General features: G+C 42.1%; 1 protein-coding gene across 2 annotated transcripts in view; it reads right to left on the bottom strand.

The window, feature by feature from the left end:
• The window catches only part of LOC144148862 (uncharacterized), a 30437-nt gene extending 17243 nt beyond the window's left edge, over positions 1-13194 (bottom strand). Inside the window, exons 1-7 of one of the 2 annotated variants that reach the window (XM_077680383.1) lie at positions 12906-13194; positions 12697-12837; positions 11873-11922; positions 8180-8261; positions 6251-6279; positions 4812-4866; positions 572-615 (exon numbers count right to left, since the gene is read on the bottom strand). In XM_077680383.1, coding sequence (XP_077536509.1) covers positions 572-615; positions 4812-4866; positions 6251-6279; positions 8180-8261; positions 11873-11922; positions 12697-12736 — 300 coding nt within the window. In that variant the 5' untranslated portion in view covers positions 12737-12837; positions 12906-13194. Of the gene's footprint in view, positions 1-571; positions 616-4811; positions 4867-6250; positions 6280-8179; positions 8262-11872; positions 11923-12696 lie in introns of both variants that reach the window. The other variant, XM_077680382.1, reaches the window with a different exon arrangement.
• Between the last annotated feature and the right edge of the window lie 1731 nt (positions 13195-14925).

The following is a 14925-nucleotide window of genomic DNA, read 5'->3' on the forward strand; positions in this document are numbered from 1 at the left end:
ATAACGGGAAACGTTTACTGGGTCAATAAACTTTACCCCGAAATACATTCCGAGTAGTGTGTCATGAGTGGTGCAGTGTCAGTTTAACAATGGAGGCCGCTTGTTGTGGTTCGGTAGTGAAAATGAGCGCATTATAAAAGCGTTGCGTTAGGCTCCTTAACAAAATTTCCACTGGTTTCTGCATTTTTGTTCTCGTGTATTTCAGTCATTTCGAAAAAAAGCTCCTCATAGATTGATCAAACGACAATGAACGTAACTTTAGCCCTACCAAAGGAGGACAAGTCACACTCAGGCGCTGTAACGTCTCCCTTGTGTACTTGTTTAGTCTGCACTGGTTTTCGCTTCCGCAGTGTAATCATCACGGGCACACGGATTATTAACAGTATGTCCTTGTTTATTCAAGTCAGTGAGCTCAATAAAGCCGTTAGTGCTCCATAAACCCTTTTATCGTCCCTTAAGTTGCAGATTTGAGACTAGCTTGCGCTTAAGCAGACACCTGTGACACATACAGGACGACTCATGCGATTGCGCAATCCCAAGATAACAACAAATAGACAAACGAAATACGCACCTTTTCTCCTCCGCACCTGGTTTCGTGGTTTTCAAGAATAACGCCTAGAAATCGTAAAAATTATGAAAATTAGGTTGACGGAATAGGGGCATTAGTGATTGATGATGATGATGTTTCTGGGTGAGAGGCACATGCCCAAGCAGGGGATCGGTCACATATGAGGGGTATAAAAAGATCTTGTATAGTTATTTATTTATTTCACAATACTGCAGGCTAATGTTCTGGGCCAAGCAGGAGTGGGTACATTGAAACATGATTGTAAAAAACAACAGACAACAATACAACAAAAACAAAAGTTAAAAACGAAGGTGACGCTCCAGGTAACCAAGAAACCTACTAGAATGAAACATGTCACAGGGCAAACAATTCCAATCCTCCACAGTTCTAGGCAAAAAAACTATATTTAAATGCAGTTGATCGGGCAAAAATTGGGGTTAGAGCACGTTCATGACCATGACGAGTACGCCGTGCTGGTAGCTCTTTAACACTCTCAGGGAGATCAATTTTTACATTACCACACAAACAATTGTAAAGAAAGGAAAGAAGACTGAATTTTCACCGACGTTCTAAAGTAGAAATATCGTTTAATTGCATTAGGGTGGTTGGGGAATCAAGCCTTCGATATTTGCCAAAAATAAACCTAACTGCTTTTCTGTTAATACGTTCAAGATTCATAATATCTTTCTTGCTATGCGGATCCCAAATTATTGAAGCATACTCAATCTTCGAACGAACACAGGTATTATAGGGTAGAAGTTTAGTGCGCGAATGTGCAGATGCTAGTTTTCTTTTTAGAAACCATAGCTTACGTATTGCGGAAGTGGTAATGTCAGATATGTGGGTTGACCAAGTTGGCTTGCTCGTGAGACCCCCAAGTACTTATATTTGTTTACATAGTTTACATTAGTGCCTCCCAGAGTACACTGCAAATTACTAGGACTTAGTTTCCTGTTGATATGCAGTAGCAGTTTTTTTAGTGTTTTACTGCATGTCTCCGTTCTGACATTAGTTGTAGATAGCGATAAGTGCTTCTTGTAAAGCCACATAATCCCACGGTGAGGAAATTTGTTTTAAAATGACACAATCATCCGCTAACAAACGCACAGACACATTTTCAGGAATGACAATGACAGTATATAACTACACGCTGTTGTAAAAAGGAAATTTAAAGCATTTGAAAATATTTATAATTATAAAATTCAAGGAGACAAAAACAGATAATTGGGAAGACTTTGAAGCATACTAGGTATGTTGCCAGCGTAAACAAATCCACTTAGTGCTGAAATTGAATTGACGTTTTTGACATCCGCAATCGCACTACTGTTCACTTTTTAAATCATGGAAATTAGCAGCGCTTGTGAAGGGGTGTACAGTTTTAAACTGAAAGCCGCGGTACTCCGCGAGGCTTCGTTTCCATTTGACATGACTAGAGCAATAATGTTCACAGAATTTTCTGTCCGTTGCTGTGACCTCCTTCTTTATATTTTTATGCGGTCATTGGTTCGAAGCTTTGTTTGCTTTCAAAATTTGTCCATAGCAAACGTTTAGTATGATGTTCTCATCAGCGAAATCGGTTACAAAATGATATGGTTCACAGTGGGACAAAAACATGACAACCACGGAAGAAAATTCAGAAGATGTTTCTCAAGGGCTGGTCAAGGGATAGAAATCGTGTCGCTCCCAGCAGTCTAAGGGACACTCACTCTGAGCTATGTTAATTCGCCTTCTTCCGAATGGTTCCTTATGCGGCAACTCTAGCAAGGCAGCCCTTTTTATGCATTCTTTCTCTGACGTTACTCCTTCAGGTAAGGGCAGGTATTGCTCAACGAGGAAGAAACTTTCAATGGAGGGGGACATAAATATTAGTCCTCCTATTTATCTGTGACCATTACATTTTATTGCATTCCAGTGTAGAGACTCGAAGGGTGTCCATAACGCTTTACACCAATTAAACATAACAACTTTTGTTTGCCAAGCACGTGATTGATTGCTTGGTTGGTTGTACTGTTTAGTGCTCTGAGGCAATGCAGGAGATGAGGCGCGCCGTAGTGAAGGGCTCCGGATTAATTTTGAGCACCTGGGGATCTTAAAATGTTCGCCGAAATCTGGTACACACGGGGGTTCTTGCTTCTCGCCTCCATTAGAAAACGAGCCGCTGCGGCTGGCAATTGAACCCGCGTCCTCGTGCTCAGCACCACAACGCCTTAGCCACTCAGCCACTGCTGCGGCTATATGTCACGTACATAAATAACGCTATCCGAAGAAGAATATTTAGAAACTCGAGCAAAGGGAGTGAATTCCCCAAAACCTTCGCGCTCTGCTCATTTGCCTGAAACGGCAGTGAGCCTGAGCGTTCCCTGGAATATGAAACACCTTCACAAACTCTAACTAAAGCATTTCTGATTTTAGAAATCAAATTTTGGCTGCTTGCGGAATATACATCCGGCAAGCCGTTATATGCTGAATTGTAAAATCAGTACAGTATCCAACCGAACTCTTTTCCCATAATCCATCTGACTGTACCTGTGCACTTTTTCCTTTCTTCAAACCCCGCTTGCACGCAATACGTTACTAGTGCCGCGTTACTTTTACTCAGTTACTCATATAAAGTAAACACTCAGTATTTTCCGACGAAAGATGCTTACCTTGGGTGTTATTTGTCAGACGGGGTAAATAATAACGGAATTTAGATAAGGAAGCAGCGGGTAAGGCCCATTTTGCACTACCCAATTTTGTGATCATTTTTACTGATGTGGCTATCTCAATGTTCCCGGCATGTTTAGGGATAATTTCTTGCATGGCGGGAATGCCAGTTGTAGTGTGAAAGAAGAATAAATTGTTATGCCCTGCCCCCCTCAAACCAGAGGGAAGCAGTTCCGTGTGAGAAACCTGATTCAGACGATTTGTCTTAACTTTGCAAACAGACGATTTGTCTTAACTTTGCAAACACAAGATGCACTCATGAATGCGAGAGGTCACCGGTAACCAGCTTGTGACGCTTGTGACGGATACATATCATTGTTTGTAGTGGAGTCAGATTTCTCTAAAATACACCAACCGTTTCTAAAACACATGTACACAGTTTCTGCGAATGTTTCTGTAGACACAATTGTCACGTTTAATAAACATGTCCTTTTCAGAAATGCTGTCATAATCAATGGCTACTTAGATATGCAGCTACTGCGGAAATATAATCACGTTTGTGAATGAAATAAACCCTGCAGCCCATTTGGTTGTCAAAACCACGAGGAACGTACTCTGTGAATTTAAAGTAGAGTACTACCCCGTCTACACAAGCAGCCCAAATCCCTTCGAACCGAATGTCAATTGCCTCAAATTAGGAGCTTCGAGTGGCATTCAGAATCTGGTGTACTCCGCTGCAATTTGGATGGCAGTTGTAAGCTTTTGCAATCGCGCTCTGTTGTGGCGCTGCTGCCGTCGAATTCTGATTGCATACACTAATGTAACAATCAAATTTAGGTGCAGTCCTTGGCAACGAAAGGATATCAAAGTACAAATAACGCAAGCCTTGGCATTAGTTTGGTGGCTTTTTACTTAATTCTGTAACAAGAATTATACTAGTTATTTATTACATTTAGGCGCATGTTTTGGGATGTCTTCCGACACTGGTTTGCCGCTTGCTCGCACTGGTGTTGAATATATAGAAATATTACAACCTGATATACTAATCCAAGTTAACTAAAGAGATCCCCACAATTAAAAATTCTTTGTTTGATTTATTAGGCAAGAAATATATTTTTAATGCTCAATAAACACTGTGCACGCGAGTGTGAGAAAAGGCATTCCAGAGCCTCAAATGCCGCTGGGGATGCTCACTCGGCTCGACTGTCAGTTCAGCCGAATGTCATTCTACACCCCAGGGGAGTTGCCCAACATGCGTATTTGAGTCGAGTGACATTCGGTTCGAACGCATTCCAGATGATAGTGCAGACGGAACATAACGCTGTCTTGTGGAGCCTTGGTGAGCACTGAAGGATTTATTAGAAATTGAGCAAGTAACAACTAATGGTATTAAATTACTCTCATTTAGTAACATCACATGTGCTTCTACATCCTAGCCTGCATTTTAAATTGCTTATTAAATTTGAATTCAAACAAGAAAAATGTGGTGTACAATATTGCCATATTTATAAAGAGAGTACAAATGCTTGGACAAACCGCTCTTCAATGTCTATTCACTTTTTACAGTGCACAAAATATATAAATACTTTTTTCTTACACTCGTACGGTGACTTGGGGCAGTCTTTTAGCCGGCATTTGTAGCCTTCGTGGCACTGAAAAAATTAAACATTGCATGGCATGAAACTCCCTCCCCCATAATTCGCACCTGATAATTCCTAGTACATTCCTTGATTTACATGACAGTATTCCTTAATTTACATGACAGACCACCCCATGAATGTTGAAGATTAGGCAATGTTATTCTAATATTTAAGTACCACTACATCCATTTTAGGGGAACCGCGATATAGTATTCAGTACGCAGACAGGTTCTGCGAACAATATGGAAATTCTACACATTCTTGTGCCATAATTGAATCGATTTTACAATTTTAAGGCCAGAAAAACATTCCTTCAATGTAGGCAATGCAACCGCAAACGGAGTGAAGCAACAATTTGTGATGGAGGATAGACACTACGAAAACGAAATCATTTATACAAGTAATGCAGCCTGTAGTACACTCGTGGAGCACTCTGAGTTACGGAACAGTAGGATACATGTGTGGATACAGGCCGGGATATACAACAAATGGGTACGTTTCCCACAAGATTGTCCGTCAGGGCCGTAGGGTCTGACGTAGCAATTGCAAAACGGGCTTAAATCAGGTCAATAAGCTGCGGTAATAAGGACGGTGACACTTGATTAGGGGGCAAGCTCGCTTACATAGATGCCATGCGTCAATTGTCAATGGGTACGACGCTATTCACATTGATGTTGTTCTCTTATGAATTACGGGTGATATCAGTGTTCCTGGCGGACATTTTCACCTCTCCGGACACCTCTGGTGCGTCATTTCGACTTGCTTAGCATTTCGGAAATTGTAGAATTCCTTACAACCTCTTTATCAATTTTTAATATTATTCGTTTCATGCGCAGTACTCTTATTATAAGGGTTCGGCAACCAATGACCAAAAATTATGTCTCCGTTATAACCGTTGGGTACCCTCAATATCCTCCTCATCAGTGGCAGCACATTTGGGCCTGTTTCAGGTCGAAGGTATTCCCTTGTAGCCTTTCAATTACTTTTTACTCGGGCTCTCCGAATACATTTGGTGTATCAGCAAAGTTTCTTCTCTTCCCTCTCCTCAAAGTAATTGGTCTTAGTTTACGTTTACTCTGGTCTCTCGGTAGCGTGGCTCTTATCCTGGCTGTTTATTCATGGCAAATTCTTCGCATTACGCGCCGTCCCAAGGGCAAGCGCTCTTCTTATTTGAGTTACGGTTTCCATACGAGTTTGAAACTAATCTTTAAGGTTATACAATTGTTTGAGAAGCGAAAATTATAGGAATGTGCAAAAACGCTTTTAAGTTTAATGTTACGTCGTGCACATCCGGCACAAGGACATGCAAACTTGTCTGCGCTCATAACGTCAAATTTCTTCTGCATAAATGGCGACCTGGTGCGGCTCTCTATGGCCGGCAAAAAGATATACTTACGGAGCAGGTCTTTTGTGTTGCACTGATGCCTGAAAAAGGCGAGACAAATACTGTGAGTATATATTAGAACACAGATCCCTGCTTTTTTATGAGCAAAACAAAGGTGAGGGATTTCGTCTCTTACCCTCGTTCGCCTCAAGTTATAACGTGTGTCCCTCTGTGTCGAACAAACCAGCGTACTCTGCCTTGTGTAGCCGATGGATGCGATACATCATTCCATAAACGCATAATTCGTCTGCAGATTATGTTGCTTTTTTCACTCGTTGGAAATAAAAACCATTATGCATATGCAGGGTTGGTACATATGGCCCTACGACATGCTGCTCACGTTGAATACGCCATTAGGACCATTCAACCGAAACGCTTTCTTATGCCTGATAACTGTCAGATCTAAGTGTCAACATGGAGCTCTTACAAAAGCAGTGAGGACACCACTGTACGTAAATAACACGCGCGAACTTCTTCGTCTCAGCTTTCAAAATTTATTCTGTAATAAGAACTTGCGCTAATTTTAGTTTTCCTCGAAATGGCAATATTTGGATAAAAAGTGTACGTTTTATTCATCCCCGGCGTTACTTTATGACACGATCTTACCTAAACTAAACTCGCTGCTCTGCCGCATCTGGCAATGCGACAGAGCACATCATATAAACAGTGCTCAGCGTTCGTGTTTTCACTGTTTTTTTTTTAATTCGGGAGAAAAAAAAAACGCGTTGTCTTTGGGCGTTTGGTAAGCGGTGATAAATCCGGTTTTAAAATAAATCGTGAATATCGGAACTTCGCGATTTCTTTTCAGTAATAATATCATCGTATTGAAACCATTAGCATCTTCAAACAGGCGAAATATTTTCACACAGGAGGAAGTTTTACTCGAAAGAACTATCAACAGTGTCAAAATTCCGAACGCGTACATGTCCCGCAGTTCTTCCAATCAAGCGGCCATACTCATCATACTAACACTAAGAGCTGCTTGAATTTGTAATTAGGTACATTGTCAGTGGGCTTTTCTTGCCCGGCAGAAAAGATAAGATTCACTAATTTCGGTCTGCATTTTTACTTGCGCCCTGCGAATTCTATGTACCGTGTGTAGGAAGTTCATTTTCCAATATAATTTTTAATGTTGTCTCCATTGTAAACACACCTTTGCGGGGCCAGATGATTCGCTTCAGGGACATTTTGTATCCTTGAGGATGAGATTATAGTAGCGTTTTGAATTCGCCGCAGGTTGTGTGAAAGAATCGCGCAACGAATTTCGCTCGGGATTTTTCGTGGTACTGGCGCATTTTCGAGATCACAACATGCGCTTGTAACGGATAAATTCCGGGCCGAAGCCCATAACCCAGTTTTTTGTCAATGTTTTTCGGTGGGTAAGTTAAGACAGAAGTAACCAGGCGATATGGGTTTTTATCCAAAAAATGGGGAACCTATGTAAATAGTATCCGTGGACTTTCTGAAGACTAAGTTATAACTTGTAAACGCTGATCCACAAGCTACATTTATCCCCGTGTTTCTAATTGCGATACAAAACTAACGCCTGAGAAGTTTGTGTATAAAGACGCCTTCCGTCCCCCATATGAAGTTTGCTAAAGCACAGGCATTACAAAGGTTGCTTATTATTCGTCCCGGTTTGCGTCAAAACGTCATGGTTTATTGGTGGAAAGCAACACCATTGAGGAAACAACGGAGTACATGAAAGAAAGGACACGGCGCTTTCTGCAAGAAATGTACCAACTAGAACAACGTAGTGCCATTCTTTGTTTATTGCCTATGAATCCACGCTTGCGCTAAGAAAAACAAGCCGCCAAGTTTCCAAAAAACTTTTATTACATTCAACATTTTTCAGTGTTAAACTATGTTCATGGGTTGAGGGAAAGGCTAAAAACCGCGTCGACAACTTGTAAAGGTCTGAGAACCATGCAAAATACTCACAGTAGCTCCGCGTGTGGCAGTACGAGCCGGATGAGTAGTTGTAGTGAGGAACACAGAATTTGCCTTGGCCACAGTCGGTGTCCTAGGCAGCATAGAAAATGTCTTTTTTTAGTTGTTGAACGGTCGTGTATAACGAGCACACAATTTTATATCTCACTTTTTTGGCAGATCATTTTCAAGTATACACTTCAGGCCGCAGTAATAACCCTGCGAACCAACTTTCCGAACTCCAAACATTCGCTACGCTCTTCATTAACCACGGATGCACAGTAGAGCGTCTCTCATTTATACGCGCACGAAGCCATACAATTCAATACCTCCCGCAATCAGCTATGCTTATCGTAGGCTTACATAGAAGTTTACGTTTTTACTTACACGTCCTTTTTACTTACTCTTATATTTCTTTTTCTGCTTTGCAAGGACCTCACGCACGCGGAAAGTTAGTCAAAGAGTGCGTAGGTTATAAAAGGCTTTAATTAAAGCCCTGGTTTCCTGTAGCATCACAAAAGCCATTGATGTTCGGTCCACGTCTCAGCTTTGAGAGAAGCTTTTTTGTGAGGATCTCTATCTGTTACTTTATATTCGTAGAATACTTGTAAAAGTTTTTTTCTGTTGTGTGGTAATCCCATAAACTCCGAAGTATCAGTATATTTTGATGCACTTAACTTTTCGCTTGCTCATGTTCTTTTTATATAGATGCTTTGCTTTAGGATAGGTTTAACTAAACCAAACAACCAAGCTGAAGCGTCTATTTGTTGAACGAACAAGAAGGCAATCAAAATTAATTTGTTCAGAAAGAAACTATTAGCCATTTTGTTTCTGAAGCAAGCAAAGTTGCAGGTACCGTGTAATAAATTTTTATTACGAAAGCCACTCTTTTATACAAGCCTTTCTGAAGCCAAATATTGCCTTTAGTTAGGTACACATGAAAGAAGTGCCACAAGTGATGCTTTTTTTTTAATTTTATTGTGCCTTACCTTGTTTCATAGAAAAATCTGCATTTCGTTTAATTCCAAATTTTTCACAAACCAGAAACACACCCATAATGTGAGGGGCGTCTAAATTCTGCTGTGCGGGAAATCGCTCTCCTGAATATAAATTACGAGAGTTTTAGGGATTCACAAACAATAATTCTTTATATGTATGTGTAGCTTCTTTAAACACACGAGATGTAACTCTACTTGCCATCTTTTGTGTCATGCTTGAGTAAGCAAGTACTGCAACTGTCATATAGTATTACTTCGCATTCCAGTTTCACCATGGCAGCTGAATAGTCTTAAATATCAGCCCCATCAAGTAATAATATGATTGTGAGGACTATGTTTATGAAAATTTTCGAGAACCGCATCATTTTTACCTGAAAGGACTAAGTCAAGTGAGGCACGTGATATTACTCTTCCTGTGAATTTTACTCATGTTCTAAATGTTGATTTCACTGGGTGAACATGACACCATGAAGGTATTTCTAGAAAATACCTCTTTGCATAAAGCAAAATATTCTCATTTTAAAGGGGCACTGACACAAAAATTTTGAATCTTGTTTTTTTGGTTGCGATAAGTAGCTAGTGACCTACATATCACCTGTAGAAACCTCATTTGCTGCAGCGTGCGACGGTTGTTTAATTAGAGGCATTTTCAATGCCGCCAGTCGCAGTTTCGGCTTCAGCGGGTGCCGCGAAACGATGGATTTTGTGTGAACAAAGATGACCACGTGGCCATCGGAGGGATATCACAGAGCAGAGCTGCCGTAGCACTGTCGAATCCGCATCGCCAACAGTTTCTGCGAATGCCCCCACGTACTGATCTCGTGAGCCGCCTAATTAAAAAGCGACCGTGGACGTGGCGCAGGCGCTGCGAATGCAAATGCTACCGCGGCTAAAGAACGACCCGCGACGCATTGGGTGGCAAGACGCGACGCGCGCTGGGAGCAGCCGGCCGGTCTGCCTACAGGTCCGCCTACTGATGTGTTCGGCTTAGCACTGCGGCGGATATTCGATTGCTGCTCCCGTAAGCGATGCAGATGACAATTTTTAATGAAACCCGCCATCGCATAATTAAATCGTTTCTAATATAAGCTGCCATGGTTGAGGCTTGGGTACAATTTCGTGCAGCGATAACAAGCTATCACTCCAGCTACCTGCGCCGGCCTGGGCCACTTCGCGGCCTTGGCCGCCTCCTGCACAGCGACCGTGCGGCTCGCTCAGTGGGCTTTTCATGTCTCCGGCGCGTTTTCGCGTCCAATGTAAATAAAAAGTAATAGAAACAGAGTGCCTGGAACCGCTGTAGAACTTTGATCGCGGCCAGCTGCCCGATGAGCTGTCGAAATCACGGCACCTCCGCCCCCAACGATCCGGTCGTTCGTTCTCGAGAGCAGAAGCTCCGCCCTCCGGCCCTCCGATTGTAGCGGTGAGCTGCGCAACCCGGCGAAAACGCCGGCAGTGCGGAAGCGGCAAACACAAACTCGTGACGTGTTTGGATGTTCTTTATTTACAAAATATCCACGAGATGTTGATTGCGTGTGGTCCTCTGCTGGCTGCTCAATTGCGTTTCGCACACTTTAAAATTGATTTTAAATATGTTCTAGGCGGTATTCGCCGCAGGTATTTTGCAGATGATGTATATGTGTTCACACCACCTATTTCCGAAGTTATCTCGCCTTCAAAATTTTGTGTCAATACCCCTTTAAAGGCGTTCTTTGATGTGTAGTTCTGTTGATCGGATTGATTGATTGATTGATTGATTGATTGATTGATTGATTGATTGATTGATTGATTGATTGATTGATTGATTGATTGATTGATTGATTGATTGATTGATTGATTGATTGATTGTAAGGTTTGCCGCGCCGACGCAACGCACGCCATGAGGCGCGCAGTAGTGGAGGTCTCCGGATTGATTTTGACCCCCTGGGGACTTTTAACGTGCGCCGACATCTTGTACGCAAGGGCGCTTTTGTTTTCCCCCTCCATCAGAAAAGCGTTGTTCTGTGTTCTAAGTACGACAACTGTAGTTGGATTGCCACACATGTGACATTTCCAACCGGACTTCTACACCATTTCGTTGCTCTTTTTAAGGAATATAGGGACGCTTAGCGGGGGAAGTCGGACAAATTGGCTATTAACTGACGCCTTCATCACATTAGCGAACGTTACACCGGATAAATCTAAAGAAGGAACATGTGTTGCCCTTTCTTTAGCTTCGTCCTGAGTAATCGACATATCACCTAAAGCATGCAGATACAAAAATAGCCAAAGTCACATGTGTTACAGCTCACGTGGTGACGAAAAAACGGGTGGAAAAATTATATTATTTTTCTGGAGGCACTCTTCTTCGCGAATATGGTGGCTAGCGACCGTTCCCAAGTAAGCGGCAAAAAAGGGTTTGACTCGTTCTTTTTTTTTTCAATTTTTGCCAGTCAGCGGTAACCACCCTTAAATGTTCCGTAGCGTGTCTCACAGACGTTCCATTCATTTGGTTAGGTCGCGTTTAAAAGTTTGAAACGTTTCCCAGATGCCTTTCGAATAAATACGACTGATATTGCATTGAGCGCAGTCATAACCCACCAACTTCTAGAAATTAAAACATCAAGCATGTAATCAGAAAGCTGCAACAGGATGTGCTCCCGATAGAGCATAAAAACTTGACCAGCAAATTGTAACAAAATAGTTGATGTGTACCAGCGACGTAACTTACAGTTGTGCACGTAGCATTGCAGGTGACGTTGGTGGCTTCAAGAAGTGTGGCTGGAAGGAACAGTTCCAGCACATGAAAAACACTGTGTACTATGGGTTTATTTCCATTGGTACTTTGAACAATGACAGCAGGAGGTGATACGGCAGCAGTGAGACTTCGCTATTGAGACAGTGCCGAGCACTGGCAGGTACGTTGTAATGGTGTCCCAAACAAGGATTTGCGTTGTCGTCATGTGGCATTTTTGTGTCGTTTATTGGTCTGATGCATGGTCAGCTGTTGATAATGTGCATAGTACCAATAACTCACCAAATATGTGCTGCACACAAACACAATTTAAAAATTGTTTGAAGTGTAATTCCAGCACAAGATTATGCTCGGGTACCAATTTATCTGTGTAATTAAGCTCTGAAAACGAGCAGACTTTAGCTTGTAACTCTCACGTTCAGAAATCGAACCTATTTGAAAAAGTAGTACGGGAACTGATAGGGAACGAGTGTTGTGTGCAAGAAAAAAATTACTTTAATTTTAAATATCATTGACGAAACAAACAATAAATACTTAAACAAATATAAGTAAGTAAATAAAAACAGCAAAATTCTCCTCAAATAATTGGTGCCTTCGTACTTTCAATGGTACATATCGAAAAATTACGGTTCGGTACACTCGCAAGACAACTACATAAGAATAACAATCAGGCTTATCTTGCTGCAAACATCAAACAAGTTAATAGAAAATAACCAAGGCAGGTCAAAAAGGCGTGAGCCACCATGCAACTTTTTACCAGACACAACTCAAGAAATTAAAAATGATCTTGCTTCACTCACCAGCAACCGTACCAAAGATGACCAGTGTAATTACAATCATGTCAGGCGCTTTGATGGAGGAACTCAACTTCAGCCCACGCCGTGTGTTTGGCTCGCGCAGAAACAGGGAACGACTTGCTCTAAACTTGCAGCACCGACGCTCTAACAGGCGGAGAACATGGGAGTTACGTCGTTTTTACCACTACCTTGATGAAGCACTTTCACAATACCTCCTGGCAGCGCTGGTCATCGCATGCTAAACGAATATCTTGGAATCCCCTTCGCCTGAAAGAAACTTCTACCTTGTATTGCGGCAACTTTACAGCTTTCCGATGACTGCGAAATCCTCCGGCAACTCGCCAGCCACTGGTACCAAGCAAGATGTTAGTACACAAACCCGACCTAAACGTGGTGACGCTGAAAGGGCAACGACTTTTCAGATTGTATCAGCGTGCGTCTGTGATAATGTACAGCGACAGATTCCTGAAAGTCTAAGCACCGATACACTGCCTAAACCTCGAGAACAGCAGGCTGAATATTTTGCGCCGCGAAAGTTTCCTCTTCACGTGAGAACGAATAGCGCGTGACCAGCATGCCTCCTAGGTCGTTAGTAACTGGTTCCTGTTATCTACTTTTTATTTTGCTCGACTTCTTTCGCCATTTTAAAAAAAGGCGAGACACTGGAGCTTAAGGAGCATAGGCAAAGCTTGCAACCTGTTGGTGTGCACATAAGGAGCGTTCAAGCAACGTTGATTGAGAGACTAAAAGTCCGCAGTCACGTCTCTTGTGCTCCCGCAACACTTGTTACGTGGGTTCCTTTCAGTGCTTCTGCAGTGTCCCTGCCTATAAAGGGAGTCCCACACAACAGCCAGCTGTTCGTGCTTAGATGACACCGTGAAAGCAGCCTTGAAGCGTGCCATTAGCCGGGCAAAAAACCTCTGCGAAGTAGAATAGGCGTCCTGTTTTACCGTTTCACCTATTTAATATAACGAATTCGGTGAAGCGAGAGCATTACCAGATGCGATTATAAAAGCGCGAGCATTTCGGAGATAGGAAGCTGTCATGTTGTTGATTGTAAAGTGCAGAAACGTAGAAAATACTTCCAATCGGGGTTGGGCAAAATTTAAGCCACGGCTGCGGCTTTTATTCAAGTAAGACGAGCTTTTAACTCTGCTGCACTGGCTGCTGCAAGCTCACTCTGCTCACACGTATCACTTTAAAATGATAAATACCCAACTTTATAAACTTTTTGATATGTTACGTGTTCATGTGTCCGTGAAAACACTTTATGAATATTTATCTCTATTTTGCAATCGAGAAGAACACATACAAACGTTCTAGCCTAAGTCTTTCTCAGTGTGAAAAAGCCTAGATATTGGCATCGTTATCAAAAAGGAAATTAAGCGCAACTATTTTCAAAACACCCGATATTCCGCGTTTCCTAAGCAAGTGCGTGTATACGGGCCTGAAAGCAGTGTTGTTTTCTTACGGGAGGTTATCAGGATATAAAAATAAACGAATCCCACGAACAAAAATCGGCATCTCTACTATACACAAGGCGCCCATGAGGACTGTTGTTCTATGCAAAGATTATATTTTCTTTCTTTATTTGCGTGTTTGGTTTCCTCATTCGCAAACATCTCACAATTGTTCACGCTGATTCAATTGTTCAGCCCACCTTCAGCCATTTCTTAAATTCACCATGCCGCCATTCCACCCTTTTCGCGGGCAGCCATGCTTCTGCAAGTAAAACGGGTAGTAATTTAAACCAGCTCGTTGGTAATTTATGACCACGATTTCAGGGTAAACGCCAGCTTCATATGACGCTCAAACCAACATCGCCCGCGAGCGGGTCCTGCAGATACCAAGACTCAGTTGCAGAAGCCTTTTTTGTTTTTTTTCTTCAGAGTTTCATGTATTGTTCTTCGTCAACAAAATCTCCCGAAGCTGCATATGACTTTGAGGTCTGAGGATTTCAATAGCTCCGGATGTTCGAAACCAAACGACCCACTCTCTGGGTCCTGTTATTTTAAAATGTATTTGACTTCGGCGGTGACAGCGCGGTTATAGAACCCACTGGGTTCTGGGATGTTCTTTTTCGTCCCGAAAGGAGTTCGGAACTTAGGCTCGATCTAGGCATATTCCCTAAAGTGCACAGTAAACATTCCTTTCATTGGGGTTACTTGACATACAGGATGAAATTGTTTGTGCGAAGCGCAGACATCAGCTATGGATCTGTGCATTTTTCTC

This window comes from Haemaphysalis longicornis, unplaced genomic scaffold (assembly GCF_048455015.1).
Source record: "Haemaphysalis longicornis isolate Haplotype H1 unplaced genomic scaffold, Haemaphysalis longicornis Haplotype H1 scaffold_8, whole genome shotgun sequence".
Lineage (NCBI taxonomy): Eukaryota > Metazoa > Arthropoda > Arachnida > Ixodida > Ixodidae > Haemaphysalis > Haemaphysalis longicornis.